At 35.1% G+C, this 27,855-nt stretch overlaps 2 protein-coding genes across 3 annotated transcripts; one reads left to right on the top strand and one right to left on the bottom strand.

The window, feature by feature from the left end:
• The first annotated feature begins 469 nt into the window (after positions 1-469).
• On the top strand, positions 470-14,201 carry LOC100373468 (tRNA selenocysteine 1-associated protein 1-like). Of its 2 annotated transcripts, XM_085493359.1 has the most exons (10): positions 470-772; positions 2,963-3,060; positions 3,602-3,701; positions 6,289-6,338; positions 6,782-6,885; positions 8,544-8,691; positions 9,348-9,564; positions 9,880-9,901; positions 12,167-12,332; positions 13,411-14,201. In XM_085493359.1, exons 1-9 carry the CDS (start codon positions 746-748, stop codon positions 12,310-12,312), a joined length of 912 nt encoding a protein of 303 aa, XP_085349485.1. In that variant the 5' UTR covers positions 470-745; the 3' UTR covers positions 12,313-12,332; positions 13,411-14,201. The 2 variants fall into 2 exon arrangements, with proteins under 2 accessions (XP_085349485.1, XP_002734335.2); XM_002734289.4 differs by having other exon boundaries at positions 12,167-14,201.
• A 6,363-nt stretch (positions 14,202-20,564) lies between these two features.
• Positions 20,565-25,707, bottom strand: LOC146731511 (uncharacterized). The gene is made up of 2 exons (XM_085492687.1): positions 25,594-25,707; positions 20,565-23,275 (listed from the first exon to the last, which is right to left on the bottom strand). The coding sequence occupies exon 2, from the start codon at positions 23,116-23,118 to the stop codon at positions 21,145-21,147; it is 1,974 nt and encodes a 657-aa protein (XP_085348813.1). The 5' UTR covers positions 23,119-23,275; positions 25,594-25,707; the 3' UTR covers positions 20,565-21,144.
• Positions 25,708-27,855: the final 2,148 nt, after the last annotated feature.

Raw genomic sequence — 27,855 nt, 5'->3', positions numbered from 1 at the left:
ATAATATAAAAAAATCAATAACTTAGTCTGGCGATTTTAAAGTTTGACCCCACCATAAAAAAAATCCTGTATCCGCCCCCGTTGTATCGTGTTTCCCTGGGGACCATTTAAAATAATGTGTGTGGCATATGTCATAGTAACTATTTGAAATTTGGGATATAACTACAATTATTACGAATAATGTTGGCATTACTGAACAAACGGTCACATTTTTGGAGTTGCTTCATTATGGCCAACTTGAAACCACATTACACCACAACGATAAAATAGCAAACATAGTGACTCGCCATGTATATTATGCGCACTGTAGTTCGTATATTATCAGAGAGTAAACATTATAATCGTGCCAACAAGGTCAGTAACAAACGGCCAGCAACTTTCTTAGAGTTTTATCCCTAGGGTTTTATCCCCAAGACCTTGAGCTTTGAGAACAGAACAAACAAGCAAACAGTGCTGTGACGTCAATTATTTGTGAGCTCCTGATCCGGAGGTATTTTTTGCTGAATATATTTGTACAAATTTGGAGCTGTATGCTACTTTACATCGACGAATGCGCCGCACTGGAACCCAGGACTGAAAACGCGCGAGAGTGAGAGATATAACAACACATTAGGGGAAACCCAACGTGACGTCATCAATTTATGTGGTGTTTCCCCATTCAGGGTTTTGACATGTGCAAAGGCGGTGCTGTGCTGTTTCAACTTGGTTCCAAGTTTTGTTATTGTTGACTGTAACTGACGGCAGCATGACGAGCAGTGTGTGGATGGGGGATGTAAGTAATTGTACTTTCAATTGACGTATGTGCAAAGCTAAAAAGTCGCCTCTTGACGTTGAAAGGTGTTATTGCCCATCGCTCCTCAGTAAGACGCAACCGCCTCGAATATCGGATACCAGAAGGAGGTTGTGTTTGTTGTTGTTATTGTTGGGGGAGGGGGTACAGGTGCACATCATGGCACCAATCCTTCAAATAATTGTATGATATTTGTGCAATAACTGACTAGTATGCTACTTTATGTCCAATATAAAAATAATGAACGTATATGATATGTTACCTTGATAACACTAACAGAAGATTTGCCCTGAGCATATTGCCCTTAATTGTTCTCTATGTACGACTTCATTTATAGGCCCAGCTGTAATCGTAGTAAGTGTCCACTACGGATGAAATCAGTACATGTAAATTGTTTTGATATATTTATTATTGAACTGACAACACCAGATGTATATACATCTTCGCGAGCAAAGGACCATTTATTCGTCCGAAGCCTCAACATCAACCCTTTGTAGATTTCATCACGATTTACTGTATGTCGCACACCCTCAAACGATTATAAGATTGACTAGGGCTCATTTGATTTACCCAATCAGAACTCATGCTTAAACGACATATTACTTAGTAAAACGTGGCGCTATAAAAAATCAACATGTTGCTAGCTTTTTCTCTGTGAACGAGCTTACTGACCATCAAAAGAAACAAATTAGTGCTGTTTCTAAGGGAAATGATGTGTTAGTTGCAACGAAGAATGTATCAAACAAGTCGACATGTTATCCGTTTCCGACAGTTTTGTCAGTTTACTAAAACTCGGTTTGCAGAAATATTTAAACATTCCACATTCTTCATTCACTTGTCCACAAACAATTTTCAACGTTGGAAAACAAAAATTGGAGGCGTGTCAACGAAAATAGATCTTCTGTTCTTGACTTCGACTGAATCAGCGCAGAGCCTACACGCCGGCATTGTTTTAATCTATGATGCCCCCTCCCCCATCTTGAAATTTATGATAAATCAACACTGATTGGTAGCGCCAGCTTCTTGGCGCGCCCAATCAAATAACTCAATTTAATTGCAGTGAAATACTTTTCCTAACACGTTCAAGCACAGGTTCGTGGGCCAGTTATGAATGGCCGGCTTTAGCGAAACCGTACGATTCGAACGATGATGCTAAGGTTTTCTGCCAGAACTTCTCTGTTGTTTCACCAAAATCAGGGTTCTCCCCAACATCTTGTTGTTTCTATCAAGATCAGATTTCTGCCCATAGCATTATGGAATAGCCACTGTCACAACCCTATCTTAATAAATATGCTAAGGTTATTGAAGCAACAACAGCTGTAAATATAAATATTTTATTTTTTATAAAAAATGAGTGAGTATTTTTTACAGCCATTTCCTAAATGTACACTATGAACAAATATTATACATTTCATGATTCTCAAGTACATGAAAAAAAAAGTCTACGGGGTTGTGTCCAGTCCAGTCCTCAATAGGGCGCCGTCTATTTAAATCAAGTTTTGTCAAGCAAACCTCAGGATTACAGTACAAGCACAGGGAGCCCAGGAACTATGATCAACTGTACACACTTTCAATGAGGGAGGGGGGGGGGGTGTATCGGCTGGTATCTAGTGTAAGAAATAGACAAGGGATGAAGGCTCCAGCCAGCTCACATTTTTTAAACTGGAAGAAACGGACGAACAGAATGAAAAATAAAATCTATAAAAAATACCAGATTGAAGAATATTAGTTGCTCTTTCAAATTTTGCCAAAGCCTTACCTAAATTTTACCTATATCTGCAGAATAAATCAAGAAAACTACACAAATTGTCTCCATTTACGAATAATTAACGGTTTACCCGAACACACGGCACAATTGGAGGCATGGCCTGTTCAGCATTTGTCAACAACCAATCATAAGACTGGTTACAAACCACATCGATGTTAGCCTTGCTCAACTGGTTTCTTGTGATTAGTTCTTCGATAAATGGACCACAATCTTGATCAAAATTGTTGATAGATCAAATATGCTGGTTTTGATTTGAAAAGTTGATTTTGGTGATTCCTAAAATTTATGCAAGCGAAATTTACTTCTTTTTTTAACTATGATATGGGTGTTGATAAGTCAATTGTAATCTGAATTGAAACTTTTGCCTTCTAATTCCTGCTTATATTTATGTTATTTTTTTAAAGCTGGAGCCTTATATGGATGAAGCATTTGTAATAGAAGCTTTTGCATCTGTGGGTGAAAAAGTACTCAATGTGAAGATCATTAGAAAGAAATACACAAGGTGAGCAAAGCATGATGGGAAATTGTATAATTTTCAATACTATAAATAACACACACTTTCTCTATTTGTAATGCAAAGACATGATTTTGATTTAATGATTAGCCTGCTTCACTGACAGCCACCTCACCTAACTTAACAGTAGGGTAAAACTAACCTGTCTCATGACGGTCTAATCCCAGCTCACCTCGCTTGACCGACAGCCACCTAAACTTGCTTGACTGCCAGTTACATCACCTCACTTGACTGCTAGCCACCTCACCTTGCTCAACTGCCAGTCATATCATCTCCCCCAACTGCAACTTCAACTTATCTCAACAATAGTTGTATATGTATATCTACAATAGTTGGTTCTCCATCACTTTCCACTAATACATTAGTCAGTTCTGAATAGAATTTAATTAAGTGGTCAATTTATTTGCAAAGAAATAGAAAGTGATTAATACTCTATTGTCCATCATTACAAACCTTAAATACTTCATCGCCATTTTAGTTTTATCTACACATGTCTGGCTTTGACCGTGTAATTTTCTCTTTCATCTAGAATTCCACAAGGTTACTGCTTTGTAGATTTTGGCAGTGACGAAATTGCTAAAGCTATTCTTAGAAAATATAATGGTAAACCACTGCCAGGATCAAATAATGTAAGTCACCTTTATGATTCGTCTTTTATGTGTCGACATAGTTTTGTTGCAAGATACTGTCCGAGTATACGATAGGATTGCTATATTCAAAGCACATCTTCAATAGAGGCACATGTACCATATTTGCTGTATTTGTAGCTCATCTCACAATACCTTATTTGGTTGGAGATTTTTCTATGGTTAAAATAAGTAATATTTTAATGATTTAGTATACAGCCAATACAATGTTTATATAATATGCAATTTTATTAGAGATGTGTCTCTAATAGAGCAAACATGGTAGAAATACATTTGAGCAAAAGTTTTTGTGAGATTTTAATTTCACCATAGTCTTAACTTAATAAAATAAACGTTATAAATATACACTGATATGATAAAGGTTTCTCTTATATCTGACTGCAACCAAACTGTTCTCAGTTTAAACTGGATTGATTTAATTAAAACTGGAAAGTTGTAGTAAGAAAAATACCCAGTACTTGTGCAAATACTTAACATCAGAAAAAATAAATGGATGTTGTCAGCTTGGCGTAAGCATCTCCCACAAACCTGTGTGACATTCTACGAAGAAAACATCTGATTAGATCTGATTGAAGAGATCTCAAAAAAATGCAGCCAATCAGAGTTCATAGCGATGTGTACTTATTGCTGATCATGAAGAGTGCATGTGTACTTATTGCTGATCATGAAGAGTGCATGTGTACATGTATCTGATCGTTTTGTAGCAGCATTTTTTTGCAGCTTTATAACTGGTAGGATTATATTCGATATGTGGCCTAGTACTGAACGAAAACCACAGTTGGTCAAACTATTTATGCAGACTATCACTTGATCCTGTAAAAGTGCATACTTGACGTAGGCACTGCACTACAGCTCTCGATTCCATGCATCCATTCCTTCGAGTTGCAGCACAAAGCTTCCGCCTTGAGCATGGGTTGGTCTGTGTAAAATATTGAAATCATTATTTTAAAGTCTTATCAGTTCACAGTTCATTGCCCAGAATCCTATTGTAAATACAGTTGCTATTTTTTCGTGTGTAACAATTGAAAATCAATTTTCATAGAAGAGCTTGCATTGCGCACATGAATAGAGTTGAAAAGTGATAAATAGAGAAACAAATTATTAGATTGCATTGATCTAATGTTGAATTTACAGCCTTCAGGTAACCAATTTTAAAAAGGCAGTTTAATCTCTAGGAAGAAAATCTTCTACCGTAGACATTTTACTACTGTGGTTGTTTTAGGGATGACATTTACATTGGGACTTAATGGCCCCACCAATGCTGATGATGTCCCAATGAAAAGGAGCACCTAAACACTTTACTGTAATGAGAAATTTGATTGGACAATTTTTCATTGAAAAAAATATCTCCTGTATTGCCAGTGAGGGCGCACTTATATATACCTTGGCTGTATAGAATCTTTCAAGTTTAGTGGTGAGGTAAACTGGCCCGGCTGTAGTGATTTTTCTCAGTTAAATTATGTTAATAAAAAAATTTGTTTAGTTTTTCGAAATATGGAGTGGTCTTATTTACAGCTATCTATTGCTATTAGATTTAATTAGTATTGAGCGGTTCCCCTTTAAGAAGGAATTGGAGGCATGCGCACTGCACTGTTTTTCATCTAAACGAAAAGGAGCAACTTAAAATGCAATCGATTTATTGTGGCCGTCAGTAAAACTATCAGTTATTGTCTTCTGTGCAGATCACACTTCACTGTAACCAGAAAAGATAAAGCTACACGCAGACTCTTTCTCTCCATTAAAATAATTTGCATGGAACGCTATAAATAGTAATTCGTTTGGTATGATTGATGATTCAGAAATTTCAAGAAAAGTGAACAGTCTTCAGATACAAAGGTTAACCAGATATAGTTTAAATGTCAAATTACTGTGATTGGATAACTTTTTTGCCTGTCATTCTGCTCATTAACATAAAAACAAGTATGAATACACACTAGTTCTTGCTTTCACCACAGAAGGCGCTGCAACTGCGTCTAGTCTGAGTGATTTTGCGGTTACAAGGGATTTGACGTTAACACCTCCATTTCGCGATATTTTTATTTTATTTAAACTTTAAAAAGAAATAAATCACTCAGACTGTGCCAGTCTAGTGGTGAGATGATGGTCGAATGAACATAGTCAGGGATTTTTTTAAACAAGGGAACAGAGGCGCAGCGCCTTCATGCCATGGCCATACGCCCCTTTACACTATGGAGCAGATCCTCTGGCAACCATAAAATTTTGATTGACCAGGAATCACATGTGGCCACAGTCTTGATAGTAAATTTGGCCCCAAGGAAGCCATAGAATGCTGCATTTTAACTTATAGTTATCACCCTGGTAGGGAGAACCCTATCTCCCCCACCTGGTGGATCCACTGAATTGTAGTGCTCCCTCTTTCAGTTTTTTTCTAGGAAAACCCCTGGGTTTTATATAGAGATACGGTAGTCAAATCATGAAGAAGTGTGTAATGTAAAATGACCATTGTTTAATAGTGTTGTACTATTGTATGTTATTGAGTTTCTCGCATATGGTGTATACTATGAACTATTTCTCTATAGTGACCTTTAATGTTTTTGTTTTTTTGCAGTCTAAAAGATTTAAACTAAACTTTGCAGCATATGGTCAAAGTTACCAGTCGTAAGTTATATTAATTATTAATGTACAGTATAATTTTTTTTTTCAAACTTTTTTGTACGGTATTATTAGTACAGTAATGGTGCAATGCAAGAGAGGGGATGCAGCATCTATTAGAGCATCCATATATATATGAGGAATGATGAATTTTTGGCTCTCAATTGTTCGGGAAGCAGCTTCTAATACAGATTGTATCATGGTATTAATCATGTTCTCTTCTTCTGATTTGTTTTTTCTAAACTTTCTTTGATTTTTGTTTGAGCTTACATGAGGCTGTGTAACTATCGTGCAATAAGACCACAGCAATTAATTAAGCTATCATGCTAACAAACATATGCATATTTGATCACAATCTATGCAAATCTTGACCAGTGTTTTTTTGATGGTTGATTTATCAGTCTAGTTTGTTCTTGTACAATTCATCTATCTACTTATTTTTTTTTCAGGCCAGAATTTTCTCTTTTTGTTGGCGAGCTGACACCTGAGGTAGATAACTGTGCATTGCATGAATTTTTTGCAAAACGTTACTACACGTGTAAAGCTGCTAATGGTAAGACGTTTTTCTTGATCAATCATTAATAAATACAGAAAATTCCATAACCTAATACCAAGAAAAAATTTCTCATGTAATTGTCAAATCACAGCCATTTCTCATGAAATTGTAAAATCACTATCATTTCTTATCAAATTGTCAAATCACTATCATTTCCCATCAAATTATCAAATCACAACCATTTCTTATCAAATTGTCAAATCACTACCATTTCTTATCAAATTGTCAAATCACTATCATTTCCCATCAAATTGTCAAATCACTACCATTTCTTATCAAATTGTCAAATCACTACCATTTCTTATCAAATTGTCAAATCACTATCATTTCCCATCAAATTGTCAAATCACAACCATTTCTTATCAAATTGTCAAATCACAAACATTTCTTATCAAATTGTCAAATCACTATCATTTCCCATCAAATTGTCAAATCACAACTATTTTCTATGAAATTGTCAAATCACAGCCATTTCTCATCAAATTATCAAATCACAACCATTTCTCATCAAATCACAACCATTTCTCATCAAATCACAGCCATTTCTCATCAAATTGTCAAATCACAGCCATTTCTCATCAAATTGTCAAATCACAATAATTTCTCATCAAATTACAATCATTTCTCATCAAATCACAATCATTTTTCATCAAATTGTCAAATCACAACCATTTCTCATCAAATCATAATCATTTCTCATCAAATTGTCAAATCACAACCATTTCCTATGAAATTGTCAAATCACAGCAATTTCTCATCAAATTGTCAAATCACAACCATTTCTCATCAAATCACAACCATTTCTCATCAAATCACAGCCATTTCTCATCAAATTGTCAAATCATAATCATTTCTTATCAAATTGTCAAATCACAGCCATTTCTCATCAAATTGTCAAATCACAACCATTTCTCATCAAATTACAATCATTTCTCATCAAATCACAATCATTTTTCATCAAATTGTCAAATCACAACCATTTCTCATCAAATCACAATCATTTCTCATCAAATTGTCAAATCACAACCATTTCCTATCAAGTTGTCAAATCACAGCCATTTCTCACCAAATTGTAAAATCACAATCATTTCTCATCAAATTACAACCATTTCTCATCAAATCACAGCCATTTCTCATCAAATTGTCAAATGACAACCATTTCCCATCAAATTGTCAAATCACAGCCATTTCTTATCAAATTGCCAAATCACAACTATTTCTCATTCTAATTGTCGAATCACAACCATTTCTCATCAAATTGTCAAATCACAACCATTTCTCATCGAATTGTTAAATTACAACCATTTCACATCGAATTTTCGAATCATAACCATTTTTAATCGAATTGTCGAGTCAACCATTTCTCATCAAATTGTAAAATCACAACCATTTCTCATTGAATTGTCAAATTATTTAATCATGACACTTTTTCATCAAATTGTTGAATTACAGCCATTTCTCATCACTCTGTTGAAGCACAACCATTTCTCATAAAATTGTCAAATCGCGCCCATTTCTACATTTATGGTATTCTGTTGTGTCTTTGAGAAATGGATGAGAAGAAATGAACCTGCTTTTGGATCGACTAGAGTTGGTGACTTGAAAGGAGATTATTTTGAAATACTTATGAACCAACATAGTGTCACTGTTTTCAGTTGTGCTAGATCCAATGGGGCATTCCAGAGGCTACGGTTTTGTTCGTTTTAGCAATGAAGAGGACCAACAGAGAGCTCTTATTGAAATGAATCAAGTTACTGGTCTTGGAGGAAAAAGCATCAAAGTTGCTCTAGCAACACCTAAAAGGTAAAAATTAAGACAGGGATGGGATTAAATTGCATGAGGTCTACATGTATTAACATGACATCTGCTTGAAGATAATTTTGTGAATTTTTAAAAATTTAAACTCTGTGGCAGTAGAAATAGATTCTAAAGTAATAAAGTCAAAGCGACTTGCAAGAAATTCCTAGCTGAAAACTGTGTACAATAATCTTGTAATGTACTTCCAAGCTCTGCTATAATGTTCAGAGATTGTGTATGGTTGGGTTAGATTTAACTGAATCTTAGCTAACTTGCATGTAAACTAATTTATTTGCGACACGTTTTGCAGAAAACTACCCCGGTATCTGAAAATGAATGTGTGCTGTATTTGTATTTATTTCCATTACACACTGATAGCACTCCTGAATCTGAAGTGAACAAGTGTTTGATGTGACATAAATGTGACACACAATTTCCAAATAAGGACAACACTTTCAAATATGTCAGTGTGGCATTTTACGAACGGGAAAATTCTATTCGAAAACACACATTCTTACTTCCCTGTGGGTAAGTCATTGCGGTCACCCTATGTTTATGCATGTCTCTTCCACACATTAAGAACTACTCAATAGATTTCAATTAAAGTTGGTACATAGGTCTCTTATGCATGGTTTCAATTTGTTGTGTATCATATTTTGCAGACCAATAACAGCTGTTCAGTCGTCCACACAACACCAACCGTCATCCCAGAATTATGGCGACTATTATCAACAATACCAGCAACAATATCACAACTATTATGCAGCTTGGAATAGCTATCCGTCTTCTCAGCAGCAAACAGCCGCTGACACCTCAGTAACATCATATAGCCAGTGTGAAACCAGTAACCATGGTAACACATCAATGAAAAGTAGCATTGTAAGTATGGATGGAATTTTAATATCAATACGTAATGTTTTTTTCACAATTCTGAGAAAACTTTCACTCTTCGTAACAACTGTAAACTGCTTTAAATTTGCGAATGACAAATATTCTAGAATTTTGTGAGTGACTAAAAATCATAAAATTTCCTGGCAGTGAAAATGTTTTCAAGGTCCTACGACATAAAAGATATTTTGTCCACACGAATGTCATAAAATTCTGAAGAAATTTCTAGCAGCGAAAAAAAATCGGTTCACAATATTCAAGGATCAGTGTGAAAATTCTAACTTTCAGTTTTTTCTTTTTTTTCAGAGTGAAGATGATGTTTTTGAAGGTTGGTTTACTCCTTTGTTTTTGTTTCTTTTTATGTAGTTGCTAATGAAAATTGTACTAACTTTCTATCCCAGTACCAATGAATGAATGAATGAATGAATGAGGAAGAAAAAGTTGTTCAGACACCAAATTTTTGACAAAGTTGGACTAATGTAGTTTCTATCTCCTTGTAACACCAATTTCAACTTTTCAAAAAAACAAAACAATTTTTAGTCCCCGTTCGGACGCAGTCCGAAAACGGGGACTTATGTTTTGACCTCTGTGTGTGCGTGTGTGCGTGCGTCTGTGCGTGCGTCTGTGCGTGCGCTCGGACCTGTATCTTAGAAATGCCTGGACCAATCACAATCACATCATACATGATATTATTGTACTCGACCGCGTTAGCGCCCAGGGGCCTCAACTCAGAAAATCACGATTTTGTAGGGGTGGGCGCTTATCCGAGCACCCCCCCTCGAAAAAGAGTGCAAATGAAAATTTTGATTCATCTAGTGACAGATTACGTCTTTGAGGGAAAATCAAATTACATGTACTAAATTAGTTGCGTCGTCATTGATTTTCACAATGAAGAAACAGAAATGATCACAAAAAATACGCACATTTTATTACAATATTAATTACGTATCACCATAATTTACGGAATTAAAAACATTTGAGTCTGTTGGAACACAGTCGAAGTCAAAATTGTCATATTATTTCCACTGACGAAGTTGTTGGATCGTATGCAAACTCTCGACAAAAATCACTTTCCGCCATGATGCAATTGCAGATTTGACCTACAGCAGCGTCCTTTGACCTAATGGGTCAAGTTGGTTATTAACCAATCAGAATGCTGTGTTGTACTGATGCAATTCTTCGGAAATTCCCAAAGACTTTTCGGTAACGCAATGCGGAAGTGAATAATTGATGTCGAAGTACGATCTGTTGGAATTGATTTCAGCGAATAAACGACATGGTTTTTCCAAAAAACTAGTAACTAGCCATTTTTGAGAACTGAATATGGCATGGAATATTTATCGCATGTTACTTGTATTAACAGGTCATTGTCGAAGCGTAGTTTACGCACGGTTACCGTGTTCTACGCATTCACAACATGTTCACAGCGATCGATATCTACGCTGTATCAATGATTACCAAGATTCGTTACGCAAGACCAAGTTTTAAATTAGTTGCATTTTGAAGGGGTGGGCGCTTTGCCGAATGTGACCCCAAATATAAAAATTGCGCAAAAGTGGGGGGGGGGGCGCTTGCCCGGGCATGGGCGCTAACGCGGTTGAGTACGGTATACATATGCACGTCAATTTGTTCCTTGATCTGATTCAAGATGGCCGAATGGCGGCCATTTTTGTGCTAAAAATCATCAAAATCAAGCATTTCTCGGCTGTTTACAGATGGATTTTGTTCAAACTTGGTGTATACATTAGAAATTATAGGACCTTGATGCACATCATTTTGTTTTACGATCTGATTCAAGATGGCCGAATGGCGACCATTTTTGTGCTAAAAAATCCTAAAAATCAAGCATTTCTCGGCTGTTTACTAATGGATTTTGTTCAAACTTGGTATATACATTAGACATTATGGGACCTTGATGCAAATAATTTTGTTTTTCAGATAAAATTAAAAATGGCCGACTGGCGGTCATTTTGTTTTAATGAATGTGGTTCTCGTGCCATAAATCTGACTTGCTTTCACTGATTATGTTCAAATTTTAAATATTCATTATACATCATGTCATAGATAGACAGATAAATTGGTTTGACGATCCTATTCAAAATGGCCGAATAGTGGTCATTTTTGTGCTAAAAAATCATCAAATATCAAGTATTTCTGGCATTTCTAGATGGATTTCGTTCAAACTTGGTACATATATTAGACATTACAGGTTTCTGATGCACATCATTTATTTTTCAGATCAGGCGGCCATTTTGTTTTAATGATTGGGCTTCGAGAGCCATCTCTTAAATGCTTTGACTGATTATATTCAAATTTTATATATTTGTTATACATCATGTTATATATATATATATATATATATACATGTATTCAAAATGGTTGATTTTGAATGCTGTTCCAAAGCAATATCTCTCAATATGAACAAGTACTTGTTCGACGATCAGATACAAATGTCAATCATTTTAATGTTAAAAAATCATATTCCTGACATGGTTATATTCCAGCTATATTACTATAAACAAAACTATATATCTTAAATTTGATAACTAACGGGGACTGTGCCATGCATGGCTTGTTTCTTTGTTTTTTCCAGATATTGATATATCGGTAGATGTGGACAAAGCTAATGCAGAATTCATTTCAAAACATGAAGAACTCTTTGAAGCTGTTGAAAATTCAAGATGGCAGCCGCTTGACAACGTGATGTCAGAGATTCCTGGTTTAGCAATCATGTCATGACTCCCATAATGCATTGGGAGGTATTGATAGAATTGCACTGTTTTGCATATTCTGGATGCATAGGCCCTGAGCCTTCAATCAACCGATAGACATTTGCATGTTGTTTATCTTGCCCTTGTAGTCAAAATTTTTCTCCATATAAGGCAGTAACAACTTTCTCCTTATAAGACAGTAACAACATTCTTCTTATAAGGCAGTAACAACTTTCTCCTTATAAGACAGTAACAACTTTTTCCTTATAAGGCAGTAACAACATTCTTCTTATAATGCAGCCATAACTTTTTCCATATAAGGCAGTCATAAATTTCTCCTTATAAGGCAGTAACAACTTTCTCCTTATTAGACAGTCATAACTTTCTCCTTATAAGGCAGTCACAACTTTCTCCTTATAAGGCAGTCACAACTTTCTCCTTATAAGGCAGTCACAACTTTCTCCTTATAAGGCAGTCACCACTTTATCCTTATAAAGCAGTGACATCTTTCAACTTGTAAGGCAGTCACCACTTTCTCCTTATAAGGCAGTCACCACTTTCTCCTTATAAGGCAGTCACCACTTTATCCTTATAAAGCAGTGACATCTTTCTCCTCAACAGACATACTGACACTATTTTAATAGTGAGTGTGACCGTGTTACTGAATGTCATATGTAAACAATACAATCTACTTGCATAACCTTGAAAATCTACATCAAAATTTATTAATGTAAAATACTTTATTTTAGCTCGAATTAATTTACATTGAAAAGGTTTTTGGGTCTTTTGTATGGAATTTATTTTCGCTGATTTTTGAAAAGTCGAATGTAAAATATAGGAAAAAAGGTATATTCACTGGATTTTATTTTCATTGAATCATTACTTCAGCGAAAATTAATTCAAAGCAAAAAAAAAAGTATTTTACAGTATTTGTCTTCACTACAAGAAATCCCATCATGCATTGCTGTTCAAATTCTGCTTTGAGTGTACTACTAAATGCAACATGAGTCTAGTGTGCAACTCAGACTAGTCTTAATTAAAAATGCTTCACATTGAATATTGACTCACGATGATTGCATTGCAAGACATCTGTAACATGAACGTCACTTCTATGTCCTTTCAACAGAGACAGTGGTGTACATAAGATATTAGAACAGAGCTTGAATCCTTGGTAACGTGTGTATACATAGTAACCAATTGACAGGCCATTCACATTGTACTTCCATAATGCACTGGTGCAATCCCAGGGATTGCAGAGCTGCAGTTTAACATCTGATGCAGGTAATGTGAACCAGTATCATCTAGTCTAGGAGCTCTCCTCTGATGCAGTTTGTTAACCAACCAGAGAGTACCTTACTACTACAAGTAAGATTATTCTACATATGCTGTTTGTAACTAAGTTTCTGATTGATTGGTTATTGGGTGTAATGAATGAAGTGTTTCCAAGTTGGAGTTTTGTCAGCGAGAGAAAGAGAGCAGTTTAATCGTATATCAGATTTCAACTTGACTTGTATGTGGGTGGTTAAAAATAAGACTAATGAGATCAATTAATTTTGTCTTTTAACTTCTAAGAAAATGTATAATTCTTTACAGAGCCTGTTGATCGAAATATGACTTTTTTTATGTCTTTGCTGAAGTTTTTAGCTGGGTTTCAAACCAGCTACAAAGTAACAGGGTATGACATTGGCCAGTGAAATATACCAGTACTTCTGTTAATATGAGTAATTCTCCAATATACATTCATAATGGTCTGGACTTGAAAAAGGAAATATGTGATTGTAATAATAATGTTTGTTTTATACTTGAATGAGAAGTATTTGCTCTATTAGAAGTATATTTCTAATAGAAGTGAACTTTAACCTAAAGTTACATGTATTGTATGTTGGCTCATTAAATATGACCTGTATTGATCATTGATACATATTTGTCTTTATTGTAAGCGCATGTGATACTGACTATAGAGTAAATGTAATACTGTGGAATACTTTATTTTTGCTGGAATTAATTTTCGCTGAAAAAGGCTTTTTGTATGGAATTTATTTTCACTGATTTTTGACGAGTTTAATGTGAAATATAGGAAAAAAAGTATATTTTATTTTCACGGATTCCAAGCGAAAATAAAGTATTCTACAGTAATCTAACATTGCAGTTGAGGATGTTCTAAATCTAGCGACATCGAGAAACATTTTTCAGACCAACACAACTTGTGTATATTTTTATTAACCACCACTTGTGAAGAAGGCAGGACATTGAATGGGGTTCATTTTTTTTAAGCCAATTAGTCTTGGAAGAGGTCATCAACTTTTATTAGCTCTGCTGTCGACAAAGTTGATGACGCAGAGCTCTTAATATTACTGATTGTCCGGTGTCTGTCATCAACTTTTTACAGTTTTATTTCTTCTTCTAAACCGTTAAAGTTTGCAACATAGATTCTTGGGGTAGTCCTCTGTCAGATTTATTCATTTCGTGATATCTTCAATGAATATTTATGTCATTTATGGTAAAACATTACTGCTTTGATATATAGGTAATACAGGTAGACCTCTCTCAGATTTTTTTCATTTCATATTATCTCAGATTTTTCTAATTTTGATGAATATTTTTGGTAAAAATGATATTTTCAACTTCTTGTTGAAAACCGCAAGACTGATTGCTTTGATACCACACATATAGGTACCTCAGATAGACCTTTCTCAGATTTGTTCATTTTCTAATATCTTTAGTTCTGAAATGTTAAGTGCACTGCTAACAGCAGAGCTATCCCAGCCGAGAGGCTGTTTTATCTATTGTGTCATAGTCGCCTTAGAATAAAAAGAAATACCCCCCCTCCCTCCAATGAAAAAAATAAAATAATTGGAGCTTATACCTACCGGTATATCTGATTTTAATAAAATTGCAAATGACACCTGCTGCTCAAATTAACACTATAAATCATGATACTGGTACATGTACGTTGATGGGCAAGTTACACCAAGTAAATGAAAAAATAACAAAGAGATAGGCTAAGCTCTAAACACCATTTTGAATCTAAAATTTGAGAATTGTAATTTCTTCACATTTGATTTTGTAATAGTCAGTGGGCAGAAAATCCTGTGTATTGATGCCCTTAGATGAGGAAAACCAATTACTGTGATTATGAATATTTGAAGTTTCAATACTGCATAGAAGAAAATGATACAGGTTCAACCTAGAATAACACAAACTGTATATGCAACGTAGACTCTCCAGAAATCCAAATTCAAAAAATATTTCAAATAACACCAGTAAGATTACACGCATTAGCTTTATTTTGATAGAACCAAATTTAGCATTGAACTTGACAGCCGTCTATTGGCATGACACTTTTTTATTAATTTCCATGTGGCAACGATACTGTAAGGTTATTACAAAGATACCTCAAAGTATGCACAAAGACAGTACAGCGGCAGTATCAACCGACTCGCAGTGGAGGTCGATGCGACAGCGTACTGTCTGAGTGCATACTTTGAGATATCTTTGTAATAACCTTATACATCTTTACCTACCAAGGATACATCATGGGGAATGCAGAAATCTAAAAAATTTTGAACAGAATAGCGAACTTCTTTGTATGTAGTCCGGTCAAACCCTGGTGGCAGCTATGTTTGTTTTTATTATTAGAGGACGCTTACATGCGTAATCATTCCCTATTTGGAATTCGCATTTCCTAATATGGTTGGATGAAAATACCCCGTAAAATACCACAATATTACACCACACTGTAACTTATGGCGTTACGATGACAGATGTATAATATTAATTACTAAAGAAAAACATTTGATGAATGAAATTGATAAGCAACTGTTTTAATGCAGTCTTAATGTGGCAATTGTGAATCAACATATTACCGTAGTTCTTGTGTGTTTTATGTCTTAAAACCAAATATGTATACCAGTAGTCACCCACCAAAGTCACAAACAAATGATCAGAAAATCTATCACAACAACAAACTTGGGTGATTTTTTATAACTTTATTAATTTAAAACCATGATTACACGAGTGTTCTAGTAATAACTTCACAATAAAATGACAACCTATACTATGACGATATTACAAAGTATGAATACGGGCAGTATGGTGATCGTATTAACCGACACTTAAAGTTGATGAGTTACCAAATGAAAACTTTGGGGTATTCTCGTAATTATTAAATTATACATAACTATTAATAATTTAATAATAGATAATGGCGAAAAACATTAACACTGTGCGAACATTTGCATTCAGTGACATGATTATATTTCCATCATGCATTTCAAGTAAACAAGGGAAAGTGTTTAAATATGACGCACAATTTCCAAATAAAATTTGAAAATATCACTTTTCCTGTGTAAATAACACAATAAGAGTCATTACAGTTACCCTGTGTGTTTGTGCATGTCCCTTCCACACATCAACAACTACTCCACAGATTTAAATACAACTTGACACCTACAACTGCACATGCTCCAGGGTAAACCACGTATTTGATAAGTTTTATGTTGAAATTAAATTATCAAAACAGAAAAACATGAATGACACTCCACATGAGAAAGCCTTTACCTGTCATTTTCCAAATATTTATTATTAAGCTGCATTGTGGGATATATTTTGTTTGTGTTTGATGTATGAAGTAGTATGTGCCGTATACAAATGCAGAAGTTGTCAAACAGTTGAAAAATGGGGGCAGTGTTAGATTTTTCAGCATTTTGGAAGTCACCAAGGTACAATACATTCCAAGTGTAACTTAACATTCAGCTGGCCTAGCTTGCTTTCAAAACTCCCACATATCTACATTGTGTAGAGTAATTTGCCTCAATACTGGACATATCTACATTGTGTAGAGTAATTTGCCTCAATACTGGACATATCTACATTGTGTAGAGTAATTTGCCTCAATACTGGACATATCTACATTGTGTAGAGTAATTTGCCTAAATACTGGACATATCTACATTGTGTAGAGTAATTTGCCTCAATACTGGACATATCTACATTGTGTAGAGTAATTTGCCTCAATACTGGACATATCTACATTGTGTAGAGTAATTTGCCTAAATACTGGACATATCTACATTGTGTAGAGTAATTTACCTAAATACTGGACATATCTACATTGTGTAGAGTAATTTGCCTAAATACTGGACATATCTACATTGTGTAGAGTAATTTGCCTAAATACTGGACATATCTACATTGTGTAGAGTAATTTGCCTAAATACTGGACATATCTACATTGTGTAGAGTAATTTGCCTAAATACTGGACATATCTACATTGTGTAGAGTAATTTACCTAAATACTGGACATATCTACATTGTGTAGAGTAATTTGCCTAAATACTGGACATATCTACATTGTGTAGAGTAATTTACCTAAATACTGGACATATCTACATTGTGTAGAGTAATTTACCTAAATACTGGACATATCTACATTGTGTAGAGTAATTTGCCTCAATACTGGACATATCTACATTGTGTAGAGTAATTTGCCTAAATACTGGACATATCTACATTGTGTAGAGTAATTTGCCTAAATACTGGACATATCTACATTGTGTAGAGTAATTTGCCTAAATACTGGACATATCTACATTGTGCAGAGTAATTTGCCTAAATACTTGACATATCTACATTGTGTAGAGTAATTTGCCTAAATACTGGACATATCTACATAATTTTGCGTGGAGTAATTTGCCTAAATACTGGACATATCTACATTGTGTAGAGTAATTTACCTAAATACTGGACATATCTACATTGTGCAGAGTAATTTACCTAAATACTGGACATATCTACATTGTGCAGAGTAATTTACCTAAATACTGGACATATCTACATTGTGTAGAGTAATTTACCTAAATACTGGACATATCTACATTGTGTAGAGTAATTTACCTAAATACTAGACATATCTACATTGTGCAGAGTAATTTACCTAAATACTGGACATATCTACATTGTGTAGAGTAATTTGCCTAAATACTGGACATATCTACATTGTGTAGAGTAATTTACTTCAATACTGGACATATCTACATTGTGTAGAGTAATTTGCCTCAATACTGGACATGTCTACATTGTGTAGAGTAATTTGCCTAAATACTGGACATATCTACATTGTGTAAAGTAATTTGCCTAAATACTGGACACATCTACATTGTGTAGAGTAATTTGCCTCAATACTGGACATATCTACATTGTGTAGAGTAATTTGCCTAAATACTGGACATATCTACATTGTGTAGAGTAATTTGCCTAAATACTGGACATATCTACATTGTGTAGAGTAATTTGCCTCAATACTGGACATATCTACATTGTGTAGAGTATTTTGCCTAAATACTGGACACATCTACATTGTGTAGAGTAATTTGCCTAAATACTGGACACATCTACATTGTGTAGAGTAATTTGCCTCAATACTGGACATATCTACATTGTGTAGAGTAATTTGCCTAAATACTGGACATATCTACATTGTGTAGAGTAATTTGCCTAAATACTGGACATATCTACATTGTGTAGAGTAATTTGTCTCAATACTGGACATATCTACATTGTGTAGAGTAATTTGCCTAAATACTGGACATATCTACATTGTGTAGAGTATTTTGCCTAAATACTGGACATATCTACATTGTGTAGAGTAATTTGCCTCAATACTGGACATATCTACATTGTGTAGAGTAATTTGCCTAAATACTGGACATATCTACATTGTGTAGAGTATTTTGCCTAAATACTGGACATATCTACATTGTGTAGAGTAATTTGCCTCAATACTGGACATATCGACATTGTGTAGAGTAATTTGCCTAAATACTGGACATATCGACATTGTGTAGAGTAATTTGCCTAAATACTGGACATATCTACATTGTGTAGAGTAATTTGCCTAAATACTGGACATATCTACATTGTGTAGAGTAATTTGCCTAAATACTGGACATATCTACATTGTGTAGCGTAATTTGCCTAAATACTGGACATATCTACATTGTGTAGAGTAATTTGCCTCAATACTGGACATATCGACATTGTGTAGAGTAATTTGCCTAAATACTGGACATATCTACATTGTGTAGAGTAATTTGCCTAAATACTGGACATATCTACATTGTGTAGAGTAATTTGCCTAAATACTGGACATATCTATATTGTGTAGAGTAATTTGCCTAAATACTGGACATATCTACATTGTGTAGAGTAATTTGCCTAAATACTGGACATATCTACATTGTGTAGAGTAATTTGCCTCAATACTGGACATATCGACATTGTGTAGAGTAATTTGCCTAAATACTGGACATATCGACATTGTGTAGAGTAATTTGCCTAAATACTGGACATATCTACATTGTGTAGAGTAATTTGCCTAAATACTGGACATATCTACATTGTGTAGAGTAATTTGCCTAAATACTGGACATATCTACATTGTGTAGAGTAATTTGCCTAAATACTGGACATATCTACATTGTGTAGAGTAATTTGCCTAAATACTGGACATATCTACATTGTGTAGAGTAATTTGCCTAAATACTGGACATATCTTCATTGTGTAGAGTAATTTGCCTAAATACTGGACATATCTACATTGTGTAGAGTAATTTGCCTAAATACTGGACATATCTACATTGTGTAGAGTAATTTGCCTAAATACTGGACATATCTACATTTTGTAGAGTAATTTTCCTAAATACTGGACATATCTACATTGTGTAGAGTAATTTGCCTCAATACTGGACATATCGACATTGTGTAGAGTAATTTGCCTAAATACTGGACATATCTACATTGTGTAGAGTAATTTGCCTAAATACTGGACATATCTACATTGTGTAGAGTAATTTGCCTAAATACTGGACATATCTACATTGTGTAGAGTAATTTGCCTAAATACTGGACATATCTACATTGTGTAGAGTAATTTGCCTAAATACTGGACATATCTACATTGTGTAGAGTAATTTGCCTAAATACTGGACATATCTACATTGTGTAGAGTAATTTGCCTCAATACTGGACATATCTACATTGTGTAGAGTAATTTGCCTAAATACTGGACATATCTACATTGTGTAGAGTAATTTGCCTAAATACTGGACATATCTACATTGTGTAGAGTAATTTGCCTAAATACTGGACATATCTACATTGTGCAGAGTAATTTGCCTCAATACTGGTATGTCTCGTATTAGTATTAGGGGAACACTACAAAGTTGAAGTTATGGATGAAAATGATACTCACTTAGGAATAACATCAAAAGTTCAATGTAGGATAAAAAACTTAATTCCTTTGGTTTTTTCCACCCCCCACACTGAAACTTAATTTATAAATATTGATCATGGCGTCAGACTACATTCACCATTAAATACAAATTGATAATCGCACAGTAGTATGGCATAGCAGTTGGTTGTCGGGTGTGTGTAAAAAAGGGGAATATACGCATACGCAACTACTTTTCTGGGTTCCGCGCATGCTCTAGGTCCATGCCCTGAAATTGACCTCATTTGACACACATATTTACACTTGAACCAAACCATATTCTCGTCTTGGATGTTTTTTTTTTCATTTTCTGTTATTTTTTCCCATGATTGGATAGAAAAAAAAAACGAACTACAAATACTTCAAGATTTTTTTGACTTCATTAAAACATAAAATCGTTGTTGTAAGATGGAAACTTTTAGAGGTCCCCACCCCTAAATTAAAGCAAATAAGTTTTTTATCCGACATTGATCTTTTGATGTCGTTCCTTATAAGATGTTATAAAAAAGCAGCCAGCATGGAAGTTAAGTTACGTCTGGACTGTACTGTATAGTATTGACCTAATAAGGTTAACCTCATACTCAAATGGTTTATAGGTCATATTTCAATCGAAAAATCTCCTTTGAACTCAGAGTAGTTACTAAACTTGATATTTTTTCAAGGAGACAAAATTGAAATTTGAAATCTTGAGATTTTTTTACGTTAGAAGTTTTTCGTTGAAAATAGCTGCTTATTGGTTTCATGCCATTTATAAGTACTCTTCTTGTAATCAGACGCTTTGCACTTGGGATGTTATTCACTATGCCAATTTTGGAAATCCTACAGTTCTGGATACCAGGGTAACTGTTTATCACAGATGCACTCTCTGATACTGGATGATTAAAATTCAGAAATCTTTGCACCATGTCTAGTCCTGAAATCCCATCATTGCAGTTGCCATGGTGACTGTATGATGTAGATACACTCTGTGAAATTGGTTGCTCATCACCTTGTTTATTATTCAACTCACTAATTTTAGGAACTTCGGCATTCAAGTTGTCATGGGGACTGCAGTATTTAGATACATTCTGAGGAATTGAATGCTTATCCTTTAGACCCTTCTTGGTCACAATCAGTTTGGAAACCTCATCTTCCCAGTTGTCATGGTGACTGAAATACGTAGATACACTTTGTTCATCATTTAACAGACTATTCTTCTCCATCACATCGAGTTGGGAAAGCTCATCATCACTGTTGCCATGGTAGTCAGAGTTTGTAGATATACTCTGAGACTTCAAATCTTCATCACTTGGACCCTTCAACGTGTAAACTTTTGAAATTTCATCATTCCAGTTATCAAGTTGACTGAGGTAGTCAGATACATTCCTATGTATGGAGTCTTCATCATTTGGGCTCTTCTTCAACGTGCAACTTTTAGAAACCTCATCATTGTTGTCATGGTGATTACAGTTTGCAGATACACTGAGTGAAATTGGATGTTCAATACTTAGGCTTCTCTCAGGCATATAAAACTTTAAACCCTCGTCTTTCCAGTTACCATGGTGACTGTAGTGTGCAGATACACTTCGACACTTCTCGAATGCATCAAGTTTGGAAATCCCATCACTGAAGTTCTCATGGTGATTAATGCTAGCAGATACACTCTGTGAAATTGGGTGTTTAACATTTGGACTCTTCTCTATTGTTCCAAGTTCGGAAATACCATCACTGAAGTTGCCATTGTGAATAATGCTTGCAGATACAATCTGTAAAATTGGGTGTTTAACATTTGGACTCTTCTCTATTGTTCCAAGTTTGGAAATCACATCACTGAAGTCGTCGTGGTGATCAACGCTTGCATGCTTTGAAATCAGATTGTCCTCACTATGATTTTTTTCCAAAGCAACAATTCCATTATTCAAGTTGTCACAGTGATCTGTGGATGTTTTTTTACAAGTATGTGCCCCCATTTTCTTCCTGTGAAAATCCAATCCACATTTATGTGGAAAAGCTTCTCCACAATCTAAACAACTGTACTGGTTTATTTTTTTATATGTACTTGCATGAACCGTCTGATTATGCTGTTCCAAAAAGTACCTTCTTGTGAATTGTTCATTGCACGGTTTACATGTCCACACTTTGATTTCTTTAGATTTCTCATGAGCTGCCATGTGGAGGTCCAAACTGCACTGACCTTCGAATACTCTTCCACATTCTGGGCAGAATAGTTTATTTCCTTCTTTATGTACAGACATATGACGCTTCAAATAACATTTTCCCTTGAATGTTCTTCCACATTTCCCACAGCTGAAGGGAGCCCTCAAGAACCGATTAACTCTTTTATATGTTTTGGCTTGGTTATGTACTTTCATATGTTGGGTCAAGCTGATTTTTCTTGAATATTTCCCTCCACACAACTCGCATGTAAATGGCTTACTTTCATTTGCATGTTTCTTAGTATGGATCTCTAAAGAGTACCTGTCTTCAAAACACTCCCCACACAGTACACACTTGTAGACCTTTTCTTCTTTATCTGTAAGCATTTTTACTTTGATATCTGATCCAGTATTTTCAGTATGTTCCATACACTGTTCGATGTTAAGACATTTGATGAAGCAATGTGCTAGCTACATCATTACTACTAAAGATGTCTACTCTGCTGAAAACAGCACAGGGTAGTGCCCAGAGAGCAACTTGATGTTGTCGCTCCATACCTTTGTACAGTTGCAATTTGGAGATTTTCTGTAAAATTTAAAGTAAAACAAAAAGCATTAGTTCCTTATAAAATGTTTTATACTGATATCTTCCTTCTATTGTTATACTACAAACTACATAATCATTATATTGTTTGGAACTGAAATGTATCCCCAGGTAATCAGAAACAAAACGTACAAAGAACCAGTATTTTTGTTTATTTACTGATAAACTGCTACATTTTCCCCCTGTGATTAACATTCTTAATTCCTTATTCGGCAAACCACAAATGTACATTTCTGTAATTTCGCTTCCAGTTAAGGTAGTTGGAATAGTCAGACATATCGGCCTGTTTATTTTAGCTGCATTTAGCTGTGAATGCCTCTTGAATCGCTCAATGCAGCCCTTCACATAGTGTTGAATCCCCGGTCTAGACGACTTCTCAGGACTGTTGGGCCGAATGATAAGTGGTAGGAGGCTAGCCTACAGGACTGTACTCAGGGCTAAGAGGAAGGTGTTTAGTACAAAGGCAGCGGCAAGTGCAGTGTTCTCCCCAGCATTCAATTTGTGTGCGGGGCCGCCACGCTGCTTTTCCTGCCCGCCACTGTGGTCTCGAGCCGCCACGGTGATTAGTAAAACCGCCACAGTGCTTTTTTCATTGTTCATCCTGTGAACTGTTTTACGAAATATAGAAAGAAATACGTAGCTATCAGGGATCTTGCCACGCTTCCGACCAGGACTATTGTCTGACGTACCGACCGACACGCATCCTGCCAGTCGTGGATTATAATTTGTAAACAGTAGACGTAGTCGCACGATGTGGTAGTGGCTTATAAACAATACAAGTTAATTTTGTAAAATTAGCACCTCTTTGTTCGTAAGTAAATACTTTAACGATCGACGTCTTTAGATTTAAAGCTAACATTTTTTCAAAATCAATTCCACCACGATATATTACATGGGCCAAGCGGAGTGCACGATCTGTTTATGCTACTCAAGAAAAAAACAACGTGTTTAATTGCGTGATTGGGTAAAATACATTTGAACTTTTATCATCGCGAATCATGTAAAAACTCCTCTTTCAAGACTTCTTTTACCTTTTAAAAATTGCTTATCACCTATTTCGAAAACCATCATGCAGTTTTCATCTGAAATCCATACCAACACATCGTGCTACAACATCGCTTTACTTCCGCAATGTAATTTTTATGATCACTACCATTCGGAAAACTTTGGGTTCTGCCGGCATTACCATGCGGTATTCTGATTGGTTAATGGCGTTTTTGACCCATCGGGTCAAAGGACATATGCCGGTCAACTTATACGTCACAATTATCATGGCGGTCTTTGTTTTTCACCGAAGCGATCGAGTGATCAAAAATAATCGCTCAAATTTTACGTTTATTTCATATAAAAAAATAAGTAACATTTTTTCATGGCATGACTGAGTAAGAGGAATTATTGGTATAACCGGTGTATAACATCGCAAAGTAAGTTAAGTCTTGTCGTAACTTTGATGATCATGGAAGTCGAGAACATATTCCTGGCTGAAACATTTCAAATGCGTTTCATTTAGCCTTTTACAATTTATTTGTTTGTTTGTTTTTAATAGTCTGCAGCATTTCCATTTCGATTTGACAATTTTTCATTTTTAAATTCAAACTCTTCTAAATTGTGAAACGTAATATTTTGACTTCAATAGAAAAAATATTTGCACTGTGACTGAGCTCATTAATATTCCAAAAGAATAGTGTTTATAACACTGTATGAAGCAAATAAATATGTGCCACATTGTTTTTGAAAATATATGTTGTTTGTTATGTCGGTGTAAATGTGCTTTGGTCAATCTCTATTATTATGTAAATGATATGCAAATCATATGCAAATTAGTCCGCCACAGTGGTTTAAATTCCTGGGGAGAACACTGAAGTGAATGAACATACTTTCGTTGTGCATTTAATACACTAGATATAAACACATACCAAATATAATTTATACCAGGGCCGTAACGACCAGCCTATTTTGGGGCCGTAACGTGTTTCATTTACCAGGGCCGTAAGCGACCAGCGCCGAATCCTCCTGACACCCTCTAGTTTGTGTCTGCATGGTTTAGTTCCAAAGTGTCAGTGAATGTGAAGATGCACTACGATTCCCCTCGTACAATAACTCAGTACCAGAGCCTGTCGACGTTTGTCGACCGCCGCCAATTCTGATAATCAACTAAGAAATTGCTAAAATGAAAAATATGTGACAGCGGCATTGATTGAGACAAAGACATTTCTACTCGTCATGTTATGATTTATGTTACTCGACATCTTAGTGTGTAACGGACAAATATATATTTACATCAGGTTGTCTGTACTTACCACAGATTGACAATGCTACCCGTGAGCTCAATATAAACAGATTTAACCGCGATGCCAATTTGAAAGAACAATCGACGCTTCGTAAATGTGCGCCATTTTGTGCATCTGTCCCCTAGTGGTGACCTTATAAGCTCCTCTTGTTTTATTGAACCCGAATACAAAGCTGAGGCCGGGGTCCCGGTCAGTCAACTCCGATGTTTTTTTTTTTTTAAATTCTCTATTTTATTTTTTCTTATCTCCCTTTGAACTAGTATGTATTTTGATGGTTTTACTTGCTGTTTTCACGTTTTCAAATATAGTATTTCGGTCACTTTGACTACCGAGATACGGCTAAACTGAAAAAGACCCAAGCAAAACCGCCCAAAATACACAAATAACAATAAACAAAAGGATAAAAAAGAAAGAAAATGTCTATATCAGATTTTATCCTGATTGGTGTCCTGGTGGCGTGGTATATATTTAAAATACATTATACAATTCTTTTAAAAAAGTTTTAAAATTTTGAGAAAAAGGAATACCCCGGTACTACTACAAGGTACTACCCCTACTACACTAATGTATAAACTTGAAATGCAGAGCTATTTAACATATTTTTGATTTTTATCAAATTTTAAAACAGATAGTAGAATGTAGCAACAGAGATATTTGATTTAATTCAACCACATTGGTACTGGCAATACTGTTTATTTATCTAATTTTTCACCTGGGAGACTTACTGGGGACATACAGATTGAAATGGGCATATATTTAAACAAGGACATAACGCAATTATCGCGTTATACAAGTCACTGCCTGGGGCATGGGGACTTGCAAAACATGTTTGTTTTAAATTAAGGACAGTACTCTTGGACTGAACATAGAGGCGTTGATTTTCAAATCATAGGTTCCCAGCCCTTACCAGTGGCCAGAACTTTACTTGGAAGACGTGGACTGTGTTTTTATTATTATTGTTAGTTTAGTCTGGCAACGAGAAACATTTTAAAATAATTTTGTTGGACACTTCCTATTGGGTATTTGTTATTTACATCGACTATATTAAATTTCAATTTGAAAGATAGCTGTATCTGCTCATTGACAAACTGTTCTAAGGATTATTTATTGTTGAGTTCATTTCATTTAGTGTGATCGGTTGGTCAAAAATATTAAATTATTAGATCGATTTAAGGAGAATGTTCTTTTAACGCATTTTTGTATTTCATTGTTACAGTAAAACTCCTCAAATACAATGTCATAATTTCCCTGTCTGTTACGGTAAATACACCTGAGAAATATTCTAATCAATTATGCGGAGTGATTGATTCTGGGATACCAGTGACTGGAAATGCTTAGAATTGTGTTCAGACAATTTCCATACTCGCTGTAAATAGAAGAACTACACTTGCGTTTATGGGCTTTGAGAAAACATTTTGTATGTGGTTTCATTTGAATACATTATTTGTCTCACCAAATATTATTTTTTCTAATAGTTAATTGATTACTACAAGGACGCTAACAAGTTAGCGTAACATCCAAGGTCTGTTTACTAGAGCCTCAACCCCGAGTAGGTCGGTAATATCTCCTCTACTGGAGGGTCTATGCTTTAACAAACTAATACTGAGTTTGGCAAGTTTTAGTTTTTTTTTCTGCAGCCCCATCGTGGGTTGTCTATTGTCATAGTTGGTTCGAGCCCAGGGTATTGCAGCTCATAAAATGACCCATTTTTAAATATCGGCATTCCAATGATGTATCCTTGGAAGGAAAAGGTTTATAATAAGGTTATTACAAGGGTACCTCAAAGTATGCACTCTGACAGTACACTGTCGCATCGACCTCTGCTGCGCGTCAGGGGCCCACTGATCAAGAAAAAGGTGCACAAAGCATTAGCAAGACAGGATTTCATCCTGACCATCATATGTTCCAATACGGCAGTCATTTTGATATGAACACTAACAGCACACCAGAAATAATCAATACATTTATTCTAATGACTTCCAATTAAATGGACATAATACTGTCCACAACTAAAAACAAAGATGGAAGACTATTTTATGACATTTTAGCTTGTGACAAAGTCATAAAGTTTCAGAACTAGTTTAAATAAGTTTTACCCATCATGCTTGGCAAAGCCATGCAACAGTAGGGGTGAATCAATTATAAAAAGTCTGGGTATAGACTGGATCATTGGTGGAATAACCCACCTCTCGTCTAAGTTAGATATATCTAACAATACTATGTACAAGGATGAACAGGAATAAATCTTTCTTTCGGTGATAAGAAAGTTTA

Source organism: Saccoglossus kowalevskii, chromosome 18, assembly GCF_978046115.1.
Source record: "Saccoglossus kowalevskii chromosome 18, keSacKowa6.1, whole genome shotgun sequence".
NCBI lineage: Eukaryota > Metazoa > Hemichordata > Enteropneusta > Harrimaniidae > Saccoglossus > Saccoglossus kowalevskii.
This window is presented reverse-complemented; position numbering and strand designations above follow the sequence as displayed.